This window comes from Chelmon rostratus, chromosome 21 (genome assembly GCF_017976325.1).
Source record: "Chelmon rostratus isolate fCheRos1 chromosome 21, fCheRos1.pri, whole genome shotgun sequence".
NCBI lineage: Eukaryota > Metazoa > Chordata > Actinopteri > Chaetodontiformes > Chaetodontidae > Chelmon > Chelmon rostratus.
This window is the reverse complement of record NC_055678.1, coordinates 11,087,039-11,105,726: the sequence shown is the minus strand read 5'-3', so window position 1 is coordinate 11,105,726 and position 18,688 is coordinate 11,087,039. Positions and strand designations below refer to the sequence as shown.

The 18,688-nt window shown below is 41.4% G+C and overlaps 1 protein-coding gene across 1 annotated transcript in view; it reads left to right on the top strand.

Moving 5' to 3' along the window:
* Window positions 1-18,688, top strand: part of LOC121624435 (protocadherin-15-like) — a 181,265-nt gene that overhangs the window by 158,057 nt on the left and 4,520 nt on the right. The window contains exons 36-39 of the mRNA XM_041962063.1: window positions 10,858-10,879; window positions 11,642-11,680; window positions 12,305-12,378; window positions 17,849-17,978. Coding sequence (XP_041817997.1) covers window positions 10,858-10,879; window positions 11,642-11,680; window positions 12,305-12,378; window positions 17,849-17,978 — 265 coding nt within the window. The remainder of the gene's footprint in view (window positions 1-10,857; window positions 10,880-11,641; window positions 11,681-12,304; window positions 12,379-17,848; window positions 17,979-18,688) is intronic.

The following is an 18,688-nucleotide window of genomic DNA, read 5'->3' as shown; positions in this document are numbered from 1 at the left end:
TCCACCTCTTCCTCCCCCTTTGTCGCCCTCGCTCTTGCGTCCATCCACCTTTGTTCTCCCATCGCTCTCGGAGGCGCCAGCCCTAAGGCCCGTGTCCCACCGGCCGCCACCACCACCCCTCCCCGTGGAGCCTGAACCTCCTCGGAAAGAGCTGAAAGGAATCTTGAAGAACATCCAAAACATCGCGGACATCGAGAAGTCGGTGGCCAACATGTTCAGCCAGATAGATCAGAAACAGATACCCCTCAAAAAGGTCATGAAGAGCAGAGCCTCCATGGATTCTCTTGATTCACTTGACTCCTTGGATGCATTAGCAGCAGGAGGAGGAAAGGAAGCAGAGGGAGGAGAGGCAGGGAGAGAAGGAGCGGGAGGAGGAGGAGAGAATCCTCCACCTCCACAGATTCAGCCCAACCCGAACATGAACTCCATCGTGGAAGAGCTGGAGAAACGATTCCCCTCTCAGTCTACAATCCTCTAGCCTTTGCCTTGATTATATGTAAAGCACACAGAGGGGAATTTCTGAACATTGTTGCGTAGTTGCCGTGGAGCTGTCAAGGGACTGATGCTCAAAATAGCTCAGTGGGATGCTGTGATGATGTGGTGATTCTTACCGTGCTACGGCTGTGCTCTTCCAACGTGACTTCCTGTTTTCTACATAAGAAAAGGAAGGGGGAAAAAAAACTGGGTCTAATATAAACTCTTTGAGAAAACAGTTTCTCCTCTCCAATGCTGGTACTTGCTGAGAACAGTAAAGGAGAAGGTGACACAACAACAGTGGTCATGTCTCGCGTAGCCCCGATAAATCCAGTGATGTAATAGCTGGAAAGGGCTTGCACTCTGTTGCTGTCTTCTACATTATTTCTTTTTAACTATTACAAGAACAGAGAAGGATTAAAGGAGCGTTTAAGGACGAAATGATAATCAGGTTAAGAGGTTAAGTCCTTTTTTTTAATTTGCGTCCTCGCTCAGTGAACCTGGACTGTTAGGAGGAATTCAGAAGCCCTGCTTCCCAACCCAACGCCGAAGAAGCTGTTTGGATGGCTAACTCCATTATCTGCCTCTGCCATTATTTTAGTTTCCACACAAACAGCATTTCTGGGGCTTGTTTTTTTAATTAACACTGAGGAAAATTGACTTAAATAGCTGCAGATGGCAGCAGTGAAATCAAGTGATTAGAGGTGGCTTGGTTAAGTTTCAGTTTGACCACTATCATTAACATTTTACACTCTCCCCAAGTAATTGACATTCTTGTCAACAACAAATTATAATCAATGGAAGACATATAATTTTGGGGTGGCTGTAACACACACCCTCTGGACATCTAAACTAATTGATTTTGGATGTAGTGGGTATGAAAAGGAAAATCAAACCAGAGGAGAGAACCATGTTAAACCTGCCAACTTGGATTAAACTTTTCTGGACATGGAGTCTTTATATTTTCTTAGGTATGGATAGTTTTGCTGTTTTTCACTGTTACATGGCTCAGACAGTGACATGATCACTGTAACATTTTGTTTTTACTCTACATTTCATCAGTATTCACTGTTGCACAGATATCTAGTGCTGTAACCCATAGTGTAAGATCACAGATTCTGTCTGATCTGTACTGTAGCAGGCTGTAAAACAGGTGCTGCTGTAGTCACCGTGGGCGGATATTGTGCTACAAGTTCATGCATGCCCTTGTGTGTCCACCTTTTGAGCTGCTGGAACTGCAAATTTCTCTTTGGAGATGAATAAAGTATCTATCTATCGATATTTTGAAAAACAAATGAAATACGTTGTCGTTAAAAATTATACTAATACGTTAAATACATTATCAATACTTTTGTGACTTCCATGCACCAGATCAGTCAATGAACAAGATTTGCTCATTAAGCTTAATCCTGCCAGTTCAAAGCATATTTACTGCTGCAAATTAGTTGTATATAACTGTAATTTCTAGGAGGCAGGGTTTAACTTCTCATATCAATATTCAAGGAAGTCAACATGTGTTGGAATCTGAATGACTTGCTCCACACTGCACAGACATGGTGAACATGAGAGATGCTTTAAGTGGTCTTTATATTTTCGTGTCTGTTCCGCATACTGTCAGATACTCATTTAGCTGGTAGATATGTGTCTCTAGTTCCTCATGTTGATCTTAGCTCTAAAAGGTTCATACACAGTCTTTGTGTTGTTCTCAGTCTGTCCTCTGTTAAATCTCATTTTCTTTTCATTTGGACTCACACTGTCTGTGTACAATGGTCCTGCATTGTTTTTTAAAGGTATACTCTGCAGGGATTGTTGGTTACTGTCTTTAAGCAAACTGTTTTGTCGGCACTGTGTCCAACATTTTGTTAGCTTCCTCCTGGATGCGTGCAGCTTACAGTCTCGCACCTGGCTGTTATCTTTTTATAAAGTCCACGCCACACCTGTGTGCTTTTATTGGCTGGGGCTAAACACCCACTGCCCAAAGGTTGTAACCCAGAAACATCCTGACCGCAACAAAAGAGGAAGAAAACAAGAAAATACAGCCAGAGGGCAGAGTCTCTATTGGGTCATAAGTGATGGTTGAGAGGGATTACTCTTGAATGAGTCGAGACATTGTTTTTTAGGAAAATCCTGCATAGCATACCTTAAATGTTCCACAAGGTCATGTGAATGTTCTTTTTTCAAGCAGACAAACATTAATGTGTAGGTAGTTGCATAGCTACAGTAAAAAAAGATGTATAAAACATTTATGTAGAGTGATATTTTTATTCACAATGTGCTAACTTTTTATGAACTTTTTCTAGATGGTCCTGTGGCTTCTTTTACCCAAGGTTTCCTTTGTTAAAATCATTTTTGGAAATAATTAATATGAAAATACAAAAAGGCCATGAACATGGGACATATTTGTCAATAAAATGTGATATGAATTAGAGTGCAAGACCATTTTCATTTGACAAAAAGTTGACATCACTTGCAGACTAAGATTTTAGAATACAGGATGTGTTCAGTGGCAGACATGAATACAGTTGTCCACCCTGCCTCTGTTGTCTTATTGCTGGAAGAGTGACCATTTAGACATTAACCTATACTAGGAGCTACTGCAGTAACTCATTTTAGTTAGTACTATAGTCTCCAGTCTTGTGTCACCTTAACATTAGTGCTTGTGGTACACAAACCAAGTTCGAAACCCCAATCATGTGAATTTGTCCTGCATCTTTTTGGCACTTTACCCCCCCAAAAATGCCTCAGGGAGGAGCAGAAGTGAAACAGCAGTGCTGTGGGCAAGTGTAGCATCCACTGACTGACAATGACGGCATCTGTGTAGTCTCTTGATGGAATTGTGCCAGAAAAGTATGCAGAGGGAGTCATGCACACAGCCTCCCACATTTGCAGCATATTAATGAGGAAATACAATGTTTCACTCATCTCAGATATGAGATCCTGTGTTTTATGGAGGTCACACGGCCACATCGGGTCAAAATGAAACCAACAACTGAACAAAATCAATACCCTTAAGTAACATTGCTGCCCCATGTTGAAGCTTGCTGCATTCAGCTGGTTTTTACTATAAGGCATTGTCTTGAACCTCATGCATCAGAGGTTTTTGCATTTTAAGCCAAACAATTCTTGCATGCATCATATAAACACAAACAGAATTGCAGATCAAAGTGCTTCACAACAAAGGCAACAAGTGCGTCACTGTAAAAAAGACTCATGGTAGTTATAATACTGGAGATCAGCTGGTACTGTGGTATTTTGCCACATGTTTTTACATAAATGTGACAAGCCCGGAGGCACAAGGTTTGAGGACTCAAAATGCAGACCACAGACAGCTCAGCAGAGTTTCAAAATAAAAGGTTTTATTAACTCAAAGCGCTCAGGATAAATGGCGAAATGCAAACTGATAAAGAGACAGAGTACAACAGAAAACGCTAAGGATAATTTGGCAAAATAGAGAACAAAGCTAGCAAAGGCTCAAAAACTGACTCGATAACAAAGTACTAACAAAAGGTGCAGGGCTGAACTACTCTCAAGGCTAGATACAAAATAGCAAACAAAAGATTCAAGGCTATACTGATAACTAGACTTACAGGGACACAGAAGACAAGGATCAAGGAACGCTAGATAGCAAGGCAAGTACATGACAAGGCACGAGACAATCTGGCACAGGACAAAGGGAGACGCGGACTATATATACACGAGGTAACAATGAACAGGTGGAGACAATTAGGGCGGAGTAGACAATCAGACAGGCGGGAAGGACACTGGGAAGTCAAGGGCCTGAAACGAGAGGAGAGTTAGGTTTCACAATAAAACAGGAAGTGTATGACAAGACATGACGCTCGTGAACAAAAACACTTAACAGATTTGACGAGACATGACAAAATGTCTGCCTTCTCAGACCAAATTGTATCATAAATGCACATGCAGACCTCTGTAAATCACTTTCATTTGTGTATACATTATATGGTGTGTATACATTATATGGCAGCTTCTCTATGGTTAAATGACATGAAACCGCTTTTTTGTTTTGGGATAAAGTCAGACTCTCTGCTGGCTGAGATCAGTCGGTGATTCTTAAGAGGAATGTCACCTGTAACTCTTCTTTCTTTTCCTTTCTCTGTCCATACAGTTAACCAGGTAGGAAAAGCGTTGGCATTAACTTGAAATATCTCAAATTAAAGCATATGCATCTGAAGTTGATTCACTCGACGTGTAACCAGAGCCTGTGGATGTACAGTAGCTCTGTCAGCAGCAGATTTCTCTGCCATCTGCTAACACAGTTTCAACAAGTTGTCTCCAGTCGCACACTGTCACCGTGAAGTGACAGAATCACATCTGTCCCGCAAGACCAGCATGTCACTGATGATCATAACTGGCTTAGATCATAATGTACGGCCAAATAAAACAGATCCTGATGGCCATATCTGTGGTTATCAAGTGATGGGATTATGAGAGGATTTATACTGCCAGATACCACACACACACACACACACACACGCATATCTTGATGTCTCTTTCCTCCAGTGATCTCAATAGAGCCATTATGTGAAGACAGAATGAGCTTCTTTGGACACACACTCACACACACAGCCTTTGCAATTGTTCAGCAATGTGTTTCTCTTCTTACGCACGCAAAAAAACACGATGGAGCTATAAACATTGCGTTGTTAAGCTGTGAATTTATAAAAGGCTCAATCCATAAACTTAAAGCATTAACAAAGGCAGTCACACACAAATACGCACAAGAGCTCGGGCACAAACAGGAGTGTGAGCACGCACACTTGCACGCTAACACACAGCTACATTAAACAGGTTGCAGGCAGCGCTGCTGTTTCAGCTGACTGGGTTGGAAACGTTTTATGTTAAGATTAGCTTTCAACCTCCGTGCGCCGCCTGTCATCGCACACACTCATACACACTCGGTGCGTCTTCATTGTCTCACGGGCGGATTGTGCTTTCACTGCTTCAGTTCTTATTGCGCGCTTTTGCTGCAGAACAGATGTCTTTTGACATCTTTGGGAATATGTATTGTTTTCAACGTTCAACAAAGCAGGCTGCATTTAATTGAAGCTGAATTGAGGAACACATATACATGACATAGAGAGAGTATGCATGTCATGTAATTGTAAAGTCGCAGGTTTGATCCTCGCTGTAGCAGAACATTATCATGGGAAATGTGGTCACTGAAGCGGCAAATAGCCATGATGCAGCAAAGGAAATTATAATGCATTGTAGTAGATTGTGATTATTTCAACGTGCATGTGACATTATTAAATTGCACCCTAAATCTCGAAGGATAATTGAGGCTTGTTGCAACTTTCATCTGATTTTCTTGGTTTTGGCCACTATTTTACTATCAGTATTAACATGTTGACATTGCCAATAAGTCACACAGGCCAAGGAGCAAGACAATCATACGCATTTTAACAAAACACCGCCGGACAGCTTATAGATCAGCTTTGATGCACTATATTTGCTGTAGTTGTGCAAGCACAGTTTGATTGTGCGATGAGAGGTCGTTGTCAACATTTCAAGTGTGCTTAGTTTCACTCAAAGTGATAAAGATAATATGGCTAAACTGTTGGCTTGTTAGCCACGCTAGTAGCAGCATGGCTGGGATGGAAATGCTGACCTGTCTGTCGGCCACCACGTTGGTCCCAAAGTATCTCTTCATCTGTTTGACATTAAATTCAGTACTGGTATCCATGGGGACCAGAGGGCGAACCCTAATGACTTTAATAATCTGTCAAATTATCTGTCTGCTGTCACTCAGAAAATAAGACTCAAGTTGTAAATAACCACAACTTTTGTTGTGATAAGACAGAAATCTGCTCAGTGTACCACCCTTACTCCACAAAAGTTGTGACTCTGTGTAAAACACAAATGAAACAGACTGTGATAACTTGCTCATCCCTTTGACATATACTCAACTGAAAACAGTACAAAGACAATATATTTAATGTTTGACCTCATCAGCTTCATTGAATGTTGTAAATATCTGCTTATTCTGAAATTGATGCAGCAACATGTTTCAAACAAGTTGTGACAAGAGCAGTTAAAGACTGGGAAAGATGTGGAACGCTCCAAAAACACCTGTTTGGATCATTCCACAGGTAAACAGGTTGATTGGTAACAGGTGATAATATCATGACTGGGTATGAAAGGAGCATCCTGGAAAGGCTCAGTCGTTCACAAGCAGGGATGGAGCGAGATTCACCACTTTTTGAACGCATGATTGTATAAAGAATGTTACTACATGGGCTCAGGAACAGTTTGTAAAACTGCTGTTGGTTTTATTAATGTGTTACACAGCATCCCAACTGTTTTGGAATCAGGGTTGTAGGTTTAGTCAAGACACGTAAACCCACATCAAGTTTATTATAAATCATCAAGTGATGTATGAATATGAATCTGTTTGAAACTGGAGCATGGCTGTTTGTATGCACTGATCCGGGTCTCTCACCACATTTACAACACAAAGAAGCACCTTCTTGAGTTACTGATGGTTTTCCCTCCTTCGTTTATTCTGGAAATGTGAAGAGACCTGGTTGTTTTTAGTTATTTTGAGTTATTTTCTACATAACATGCAGCCACAATGAGAGAATGTACAAAAAAAAGAGCGAGAGAGAAAGGGTTGTGGACAGAGAAAAGGCTGAAAGAGGCTTGGAGAGTGAAACAGGGACAGTGCAAAGGGCGAGCGAGCTGGAGTAGCTCTATGAGAGAGAAGTGGGAGACAAAATGTTGGAAGAAAATAAAAAAAAGAGAGGGAAGAAGAGACTGTTATTGGGTGTTATGAGCTAATAATATTTCTCTCCCGTCTTTCTCATACACACTGCGAGACAAGGTGGAGAGGACACAAAGAGCGAGAGTCAATCATGTCAGAAGTGTGTATGCTTGTGTGTGAGATCAGATAGCTGTCTGTGTGTTTTTGTCTCAAGAGGACCTAATAATGTGTCTGTCAGAGCAACAAGGACACAGAGATAGACTTATCTTCACACGCTGACACACACACACACAAACACAATACCAGGCACATACTGCTGGCAGCTATAATCTGCAGAGCATACACACATTTACACACACTGATGGTGAAAAGGTGGTGTTTCATTCAAACCTGAGATCACCCAAAAATCTACCTTTTCATCTCCGTATTCATCCATTTATCCCTCCATTCAACCTCTTCTATTCATCCATTGATATGTCCGTCAATGCCTCCACCCATCCTTCCTTCCACACCTTTATTCAACCAGATAATCTTGTCTTTTTCAAGCACACTCGTCCCTTGAAAACTGCGTTTTGCTGCTGAATGAAAGGCCACCTTCTCTCCTTGAAGTGTGAGTCTGCATGTTTTAGAGCCACACTTATATTCTCATTTGAATTTATTTAATGAAATGCTCAAGTGGTTTGACAGTTCGTGTGTGTGTGTGTGCCCGTGTGTGGTCGCACTCTAACAACGGAAAGGAGAATCAGATGTGTCCTCTAAAAGTCACAGTTTGTTGTTCTGTGATACGTCTTCATTTGGCCAGCTCATTACCCTGGTTTCAGCGTGACAGGACATCCTGCTGGCAACGTAGTTAAGACGCATGGACAGAGAGACTTTTGGCTGTTTTTCTTACTTTGCTGTTTATTTCTTTGTGTTCTTCTCTTTTGCATTTTTCCCAACCTTTTTGAAATTCCAGCATTGTTTTTCCCTCAGTTGCCGACGATTCTCATGATCTCGATATCTCGGGAACTTGCGAGGAAAATTCTTCAATTTCGCTTGGACACAAAGATGAACTGATTAGACTAAGATCATGGTCTGTCCCATTCTTATGAACTCGGTATTTCAGGAACACTCGGAGGGAATTTCATTACATCTGGCACAGAAGTTGTCATTCAAAGGTCACCGTGATCACACAAAACACATTTTTGGCCATAACTCAAGAATTTGCAGGCTAATTATAAGAACATTTTGCACAAATGTCTCACAGGATCAAATGATGAAGTGATGACAGTTTATATCCAAAAGGTCAAAGGTTAGCTTCGCTGTTTCATATTTCACATGTGCTCAGATGCTGAGGTTGCTGCCGGGTTGAAGATGTGTGAGAAGGATCCGCGTTTTGCAATCTGTAGCTTCTTCGCAGCTGCATCCATATATGAAGTGTTGTAGTCCACTACAGATCATCAGTTCTCTGTACTCAGCTTCATGTGATTGTGATTGTTGTTGCACCATGTGACGAAGCTCTCCATCAGTCCTCTGTCCTCTGTAAAAATAGACTCTGAGTGAAGACAGCGGGTTTCTCACAATAAATTACTCACTCAATCAAGCATGTCAATATAGTGAGAACTTACACTGAATGTATTTTATCAAATTCCTTCAAAGACGTCACTACATATAATATAGAAGTATTGACAGATAAGGATGTAAATGCAACTTGACTGATTGGCGGACACATACAACCGTGAGGCGGTAATTCTAGATTGAAGTTTTTCTGTGTCTTATTTCCTCCCGCTGTGTCTCTCACTACATGTTTGTAAAGTGAGTGACCAATTTGTGTAAATGGGAGCACTTGCACTTTGTTGTCAGACCAGAACATTCAATGCATCATGTCACATGTAGATTTAATATTTAGGAAGGGCACCTGCACCCAACCGTACCTTTTTACTTTACTTTCTCCTTAATAATTGTCAGAACAGTGTTTACAAGCTGTACTATTTCTGTACAAATAGTGTGATATCAGCGTACTGTTGGTTTCATATTAAGGTTTTGGACATACATAGCTGACTCATAATGGCTGAGTGTTGGCTTACACTAGTAAAAGTGCTGCAGGGTTGACTCGCGCTCTCTTTCTCTCTAAATGTTATATGTCTCTCACACAGATGTGCTCTCAGGACTGAAAAGTGGCCCTGATTGAGTTAACATGAATCAGTACTCAGTGGTACCGATGCAATTCACTCATACCCTTAAAAGTAACGAGCTATGTACCAAACCCTAATGATAGTAATTAAACTGTAATGGTAAAGCTATAATAACATCAGGGTGCACATGGCCATAAGTTCACATATATAAGCTGCAGCCTCCTGCAGTCAATTTAGCTGACATAATTATGCCACTCAGATAAATACTTGAAAGCTTCTTCTTCGGACTTGTTTGATTTTGTGTCTTCTCTTGATGTCGGACTAAGTCGAGAGTAATTACGGGCCGGAACTGAGCCGAACAGAACGTAAGCAAAGTTTTCTGAGTGCCTTCAGGGTCCCGAAAAATCACCCGGACTGGATGACGGCTCTTATCTCACAGGAAACGGTCAACTGTTTAGAAGAATTTCAATTTGCTCGGGACTGCTGTAATGTGAATATTTTACTGCTTACTCAAAGCCAGTCTATAACAAAATCTGACATGAACAGGAATGCAGTTTTAGAGACATATCCTGCCTCAGTGTTGGACACTTAAACCCTGAACTGAAAACCATAATAACAATATTCCTTTAGGATCATCAGATCCGAAAACAAAGCTCACCTGCAGAGAAATTTTAATCACTACTAACAGAGGTTTCAAACAACCAACCCAGTGGCCAGATCTCGCCTGCAAAATGTTTCGAAATGTCTGTTGACATTGATTGTTGATTGTTGGCAGCACAAAAGTAGGAGTGGTGTAGGCAGAGAGTACCTCGCAGCAGTGCAGCAGTGAAGGATGGTCAGGGCTGAGTGTCGACATCTGTTGCATTTATCAGCACAGTACCGAGTTTATGCCAAACATGCACAGACTTTACATTATATGCATGTGTGCTTTCCTGATCCTGAGAATAAATAGCCCTGCACTCATGAATAATACATTCCACCTATTAAAGCGGCCACAAATTACACAGTAATTGAAGTATAGTTTTATTATTGTTGCGGCTAATATTGACATGCCCCATCTACAGGTTTTTCTCTGCAGTAGGATGAGCTCATTTGGGTTGTAAATGAGATGTGATTATTATATATTTATGAAGCTATAATCAGAATATTTACCAGAGTAAGACAAGAGAATGAACAGTAAATAGCAGTGAATGACTGTGCAGTAATGGCTGACTCTAGTTTCTCAGCTTTCTCATTTTGTTTTAGCCCCTCTCATATAGCCCTCTCTGTTTATCTCACACACACACTCCCATACATACACTCACACACATCTCATCTCTTGCTTTCTTCTTGGAAACTGGGTTAAATTTCACAAAATGTGATATATTTCCAGCAGCCACTTCCATTTGGGTCTTGATTTAAACATCTCATTTCCTCTGCAGTGCACAGCGAAGTGCTGACATGCGTTAAAGACGCGTCCACATTGGAGGGGGGATTATGTTTAATGACAGGTTTTCTTGGTAATGTTGGTTAGTGGTCTCTCTGTTTCTCTCTTTGATCTTACAGCCGTGGATATGGACAACATGAGGTAAGTGTCTCTCTCTGCGTGCACGCTGTATAGTTGCATGTGCGTTATTCATTTTTTTCTGCGTTTCCTCTGATGTTTATTGGTGCCCTTCATTGTTTTCTGCTCTTTTTATTCTTTTTCTGTTTGATGTAATCAAGATGGAGCAGCATGTAATCAGTGCCTTGTACTTGCAATTTATTATATCTACATAATTGGCTTTCTATCATTTTAAGACCTCTGCAGTCCTTTGATGGCACATGTTAAAATGTGAAAACACAAAGACTGATGAAGAAAGTCATGCAGTATTTCTGATGATGGAGAACACTGTTAATCTTTTCCAAAGCAGCATATAGACATGCTCCAAAACAAATTGGACCAGATGTTTGTTTTGTGCAATGCAAGTCTTATTGTTGTTTAAAAAGTAGTCCATTTGCACAGAACTGACTTTTTACTTGGTGAATATCCATCCCCCAAATGGCTGTATTTGATTATCACTTTGACAGGATATGCATTTTTAAACTTGTAAATGTGTCATTTTGAGCTGAAACTAAATTGCAAAGTGATGTTCACTCTAGAAAAAAAGCAACACCTGCTCCTACAAAACTGTCTGACAACACCGAGTCAAAACAAATAGACTGGATCATCTGCATCCAAGCGATATTGAATGAGGCACATCAGATATCGATTTTACGTTTCTAAAACAGATGTGTACCGTTTTAGGCGAGAAGTCTTAACTTCTTCCATTTGTCTTGTCCTTCGCCGCTTTTCTTTTTCCTCTGGCAGACTCAACAACTGCTCCGACCTTCTCTGCTCAGACCAGAGGTACTCTGTCTCTTTTCTCACTACGTCTTTCCTCAGCATAGGTTTCTGCTTCAGTGTGTGGGTCAGTGTAATCAGAGGTGAAAAGGTGTAAATATGTATATATGAGTGTGACTGTTTGTACAGACAGATGTGTGTGGGCGTATTTGTACATATGCAATTTCAGAACTCATCGGCTGTCGTCTGATGGTGATTTAGCCTCTGGGGGCAACAGCCGGTGTTTCAGGGCTTCCGGTGTAGCCAGCAGATATCTGCATAATGGATATCCAGGCCAAGGCTTCCTCTTCTGTGCACAGACCATTGTCTGCAGCCCAGTTAGCAACTTGAGATGCAAAGACGACATTTCAGCTAACCTCTATAAACAGATATCTACATCTGAATGCAGATCAATTTAAAAAGCTAAGTCTTGTCAGACGATAGCCAATGGGTTCGTAGAGCCAAAGCCTGCGCGATTGTGATTAGTCGACACTACTCAGACTACAAACAGAAACCAGAACGCTTCCTTTACCAGATCTTGTCCCTTGCACATTCATCCGCAGATATGAGTTAACAGAGATTCGTACATATCTGTGTGTGTGCAGTGTGTACGTGTGAAAAGCTGCTAACAACAGTCTGTTTATCTAACAGGAGCTATCAATGGAATCTGGCATCGACCCCGGCCAGGACTACTACACGCAAGATTATTACAACTATGACCACGGGTCTGTATTTCTGTATCACTGCATCACCATATTGCTTTATATGTGCACGTAGGGTGTCTGTGCCTCTTTACCTGGCTGTAACTTTACGCTGTATGCTTCTAGGCTAAACTCAAATTAACCTAAAATCAGGTTCATCTAAATAAAACAAATGTATTGTAGTAGACAATAGCAACCTCACCGTCTATTTAGTCTACTGTATTACATGATTTTCCCCAGCAGGAGTTGCACAGTTATAATGCAAATCTCCATTTCCAGCACACTTTAAGGACTTAAGGACTCATCTTTATTGGCTTAAACGTCAAAAAAACTAAATTTGCTTAAAAGTTACTGGAGTGCTCAGATGTTCTGTCCTTCATAACAGCTCTCTGCTAAAATCAAGGTCGCTCGAATTCACTTTTTTAATTTATTAACAGTTGTTCACTTGAAACAGAATCCTATTGTGTTGATACAGTATGATCATAATTTATGATGTTTATTGTTCGGCAAATTTCTCTTGTCAAATCAATCCACCAAAGAAACAGAATTAGTTACTGTTCTTTGGTTTGGTGTCACATACTCAGTATTAATAAGAACATGTTTTATTACAGAAGTTATTTTTCAACCATATTCCCAACGTAATCATCATCATGCTAATTATTTTGTCCAAGATAGCTCAACAGGTTAGCTATTGCTACGTAAACAGCACCATTATAGGGGATGAAAAGTCATGTTAGCCCCCTTTTTACAGCAGCTTAGATTTTTTTCTTGCAGTGTAGTGGTGATAGAGTATAATAAAACACAGTATTGCACATGCATTATTTACCAGTGGTGACACGCAGCAGCAAAGATACTGAGGGCAGTGAATACAGCCTATCTTCACTGCATTTCATCTCTGACCTTCGACCTCTAGCGGTAACCGTCAGGGTTCACACCAACGGCGAAGAAACGTATCACCTCCTACACGAGTCTGGAGTTCACCGTGTGTACTTTATCCAGCTGAGCCTCGTGTCAGCCCCATGGCAGCTGCTTTGATTTCAAGCTGACCGTGTCAGTCACACAGTGTGTTGGCTACCGTGAAATGTTGACACCGGTGACCTGCCTCGCACCTTCCCGCTCATGGATGGTGTTGATGGTATGTTTTTTTGAACCACAGGCAGTCAAAAGAGTTGGAGGAAGATCTTACAGTGATTTAGTGTGCGTGCATGTACTGTACGCGTGTGTGTGTCACTACTCGGGTGTTGAAAAAAACAAGAAATGCTATATAGACATACACATACAGACACATTAGATCAAAGCGCTTATGAACAAGACCTCTGAAGATTTATAGCATCACTCCCAAGTGTGTGTGTGTGTGTGTGTGTGTGTGTGTGTGTGTGTGTGTTTTATTCTGCACCCAGCCTGCCATCTGTGATGCATTGTGTAATTTTTATAATTTTAGCTGCAGACTCCCGGGAACTTGATTTTATACGCCCACCCACACTCACACATAAATACACAGTAGCAGACACACACACACACACTCACACATAAATTCTCTCATGGCAAACACATTCATTCACTCACTCGCTCATACACTCACTCAGAAATGCTCTCTTGCTCAGCCTTTCCCTCACACACACACACACACACACACACACACACACACACACAGCTAATTCTCTCTGCCTAGCATTGCAATACTGTAGCAGCTAATCAGGCAGCCAGCCGTGGAGGCAGACAATGGGCCAGATGCTGTTGGCTTAGAGCAACATCCACAAACTCATGTCTGACTCCGTACGTACACAGGAGCAGGAAATCAGACTTTGTGACCCGGCGGGACTCAGATTTAATCAACGTTATTGTCACAGTTATAAATGAAAGGTGCAGTATTTTTCCCCAAAATGATGCTAACAAATGCTAAACCGCGTCTCGGGACACAAAGTTTTCAGAGTTCAGGTTTTTGTTTTTGTTTAACTTTAGAAGCAGACAACAGCTGTTCTGGTTTTTACTGTCACAGCTGTAGTAACCAATCAGACGGATTGATCGTGACCTTTCGACCTTTCCTTTCATCCGTCTTCAGAAGATGAAATCAAAAAGGGATTTTCTCTACGTGTGGGAATGCAGCCATCTGCCATTGGCATGATTCTGATTGGATTTATACAGACGCTGGAAATAACTTGAACCATTTGTTGCACAGGTCTGATGTTTTGATGCATGTCTGAAAAAAAAAAAAAAAAAACAAAAACAACAAAATAAGCCAAATTCATGTTGCCCTCTAGTCAAGAGTAAAATACTCAACCCGTACATGCCACGGAGCAATAAGGGATTAAATCTTGCTTTTCCAAAATCGTTATTGGCGTGGGTGATGAGCAGTGTGACTGTCATGAAGCTGATAGGTGCTGAGTTAGGGCACCCACATGAGAAAATATAGGATGAGGAGAGTGAAATCTGGCATTATCGGCTCAATGAAGATGCAGTTTTCATGTTAGCAGGACAAAGCTGAGAACAGGAGGAGAGGAGTCTGCATGTCCAGCTTGTTTTAGGCAGGATGCAACGCGTATGAAGACATTCAAATGGCAAAAAATCTTAATTTAACCATAGACTCTAGAAATCATGGACGTAGTCGTGAAGCTCCGGCAGCCACCATCCTGAATCCACCAAACTCCTGGTTCATCTAAAAATGGGCAAAGAGGTGGAGCGTGGGTGGAGCTGAGGCGGGCAGAGTGAAGCCTGGTTGCTAAAATCTTGCAGCTAGCTGTCATTCAAAGCAGCCATGGACGTAATTATGCAATAACTACGTAATAATTACGTCATAACTTTATATAATTTAAATAAGTGAGTTATATAATAATTCCCTCCGGTACAGTTGTCTTGAACAGGGAAATTAGCTTTAGAGAGCAAACTGTTTTTTGTATCAGGCTGTAAGCATGTTTATTTCAGCTGTAAAGTCAGCCGTTTTAACATGGGGGTCTATGGGGACTGAGTCACTGTTGGGGCCAGCCTCAAGTGGCCATTTGAGGAACTGCAGTTTCCCACGCTAGCTCCATTTGTCAGCCCATGATGTTGCTGCTTGCATTTAACAGACAGTTATGAAAATGGTGTCAATCTTCTCACTCACCTCTTGCCACAAGGCAAACAGCTGTATTTCCCAAAATATCAAGCTGTTCCTTTAATATGCATGTCTTCATGCAACTTGCACATAATTTAAATTTGCAGAGAAGAATGATCGAGCAGAAGCAGCAGAGGGCGAGAGTCGCTCATGACTTTCTGACCCTGGTATCAAGCTCCAAAAACATTTGCTCTCAAACATCCCATAATGCAACCAGATAGCAATTTTCTAAAGAGCCCCCCTGTCTGGTAAATGGCCACTTCTTTCAATCTCCATACTGCCACCATGCAACACATGCCCTCTGTTGAAACAGGCGGTGTCGAGGCCCATGCTGAGACTATTCAACTGACTCGAATCATTTTCTTTTCAAATCTCACTGCAGAGCCACACCAGACACTGGACAGTTGTTTTTACAGGCTGTTTACCATGACTGGTGAATTGACTTTGTAAATGTAAAATTAATACACTTCCTCTTTTTAGATTTCATTGGAGACTTGGATATTTTTCAACCCTATTTTACCATGTTTAGTGTGTGAGTGACAAATGGGGACAGCAGTTTTTGTCCCCGCTTCAATACTGAGCCGACGCTAATGTTCCACTGAAGCTGCCAATTATGAAACTAAACAAAAACTAATTTGTTTCATCTGGGCATCAGAAATTGGGTTGATTTTCTAAGAAGCTAATTCTCTTTGCACTAACGTTTACATTTGCACTATTACATTCTCAATGTTTCATTGTTTAGTTTGTACAATTTTTACTTAGTTTGTACAGTTTTTATCTAGATTGTACAGTTTTTACTTACTTAATTTGTACAGTTCTTATTTAGATTGTACAGTTTTTACTTACTTAGTTTGTACAGTTTTTATTTAGATTGTACAGTTTTTTATTTATCCCTTTTCTAATATATGTCCTGTCACAAAGGGTTGAAGAGTAACGCAATTTCGATTCTCTGTTTGTCCTGTACATACTGCAGAACTGACAATAAAGCTGACTTTGACTTTGACTTTGACTTTGACTTTCTCATCCAGTGACCATTAAAGCATAGAGTACAAGTGCTCTTTGTCATGTTTAGGCCTCTTGATGAGTCATTGTGATCACACATCCTCTCACTGACCATTAATCAATCATTTAGCATTTGGACACCCACCTGAGACCGACCAGTGACCCAGTTTGGTCCCTTTTAAAACCGCTCCACCAAGTCTTGGCAGTGATGCCAGTGACTCTGGCAACTTTGAACCGCATGAGCTGATTCTCAGTTAATTACTGCCCCCTAGTGGAGGCATGGCGAGGAGTGAGAAAGAAAGGGGAGAAGAGAGTGAAGGGCAGAAAGAGCACTCAGATGGAAGCAAAGAGTTACTGTAGCCTTAAAGTAATTTGACTGTGTGCACACTTCAGTGTGAGTCTGCGGGTTAATGACTGTGAAATCCCATAAGAAGGTTTTAGTGGAAGGTTAAGACTCATTACATTAGCTTGCAGAGGCCTCAGTCTAAGGATTATAACTGTGCAACAGTTGTGACTGACCTGGTCTTTCTGTTTCGACCCTGCTATTCTTCACATCTTTCTTCTTCTTCCCTCCTTTGACCTAACACTCCTCTACCTCCCCTTTTCTCGCCCACACACACATCACTCATCCATTTGCCCCTCCCATCTGTTTATTACTCAGCTACTTAATGAAACAGGAAGGGGAAACTTCTCCCACCAGTCGACTGTAAGCAGAGTGATTACACCACTTTTCTGTACAACTCTTACGGAGCCAAGCCAAAGGACTTCCATCAGATTTGTTACTTCCATCACGCTGGGATGTATTTTTTCCAGGATAGCATTTGAAAAAATGTGTTTTTTTGACCCCCTTGCTCCCAGAGTTGCTTGCTGGGAGGCACGGAGCCCAAGCGGTGATACACAACACAGTTTTTTTGGCCGGTGGAGCCAGGCAGCGCTCCCGGCAACAGGCAACAAAGAGAGACAAAAGGGAGGGAAATCGATTCCAGTGTTTTCTGCTAACAAAATGTCTCCTGGCAACAAAATGCTGCGTTTGTGATTAAGGCAGCTTTGCTTAGGCGAGTCATTAGACAGTGCTTATCATTGGAGCGAGCCACAGTGTTGCCCTGTGCGTTATTGCTTTAAGTGGCTGTGGATAAGCACTAGCCAAGTGCAACAGTGTTGTTTGTGCAGCAGATTTCTTCCTGTCTTCACTACTGATCGGCCAAAGCTGTTGGACAATAACACAGCTTCTGTTTATTTCTTCATCATTGTGACACATACCAAAAATGAACCACTGCTTTGCATGTGAGAGAAATAACCTTTAAGGATTAAAAGTAGTAAGTTTTTACTATTTGTGCTCTGCACAGCCTCTTCCTGGTTAATGTGCTCTTTTTTTTTTCCTCCCTCCCTCTCTTGGTCCAGGTATGACCTTCCTCAGTACGGCAGTCGCAGGAAGCTGATCTCACCCTCCGGCCTCTACGATGAATATGGAGAAGTTGTTGTCGATGACGACGGTAGCTATTACTACAGCCCACAGGAGTCTGACGGAGAGGTAAACAGAACAGAAACCTTTCAGGCATTCTAACACAGGCCAGTACCAGCATCCATGATGTGCGAGGGGGATAAGTTGTTGATCACAATGATGTGTATTGATTTTGCACAGTATTCTAATGGAGACTAAACAGAAATGTGGTGAAAGTGCTGAAATAAAGTGTAGTTCAGGGGAAAAGTGTTGAAAAGTGTTCCTCCTGAGATCACTGGCAGCTTTCTTAGGGGTGGTCTCTGATGTTCAAACCTTTTTAGTGAAATTCAACATTTGTAGCTTTTAAAGAAGAATCACTCTGATGGAGTGTCAGACTGCTGTGAAGGTTGGGACACACCATTGATTCAAATCTGCTTCTTGGTTTGATTGCTGAGAAGATCAAAACTGTCATGTCTGTACAATATGCAGTACATGACACTACAGCTAGCAGCTGATTCGCTTAGCTTAACTCATCAATTAGCATGTTCAGGTTTGTTTAATCTGTACATAAAAACTTTCAACAACTTTCTTAGTCAAGTTTTCATAGCAACATCAATCTGGAAGTTCTTTAAAGCTTTAGCCCTGTGAAAGAATCAGAGATCCTGATGTTTTTTGCAGTTTGCATGTCCTATTTGTTCCTTTTCTAAATGTTCTTATTTGGTTGTGGACTAATATCATCATGACAGCAGGTGAGGAGACCGTTTCAAGGAGGCAGATTAGCCCCACACCCTGCCCACCTT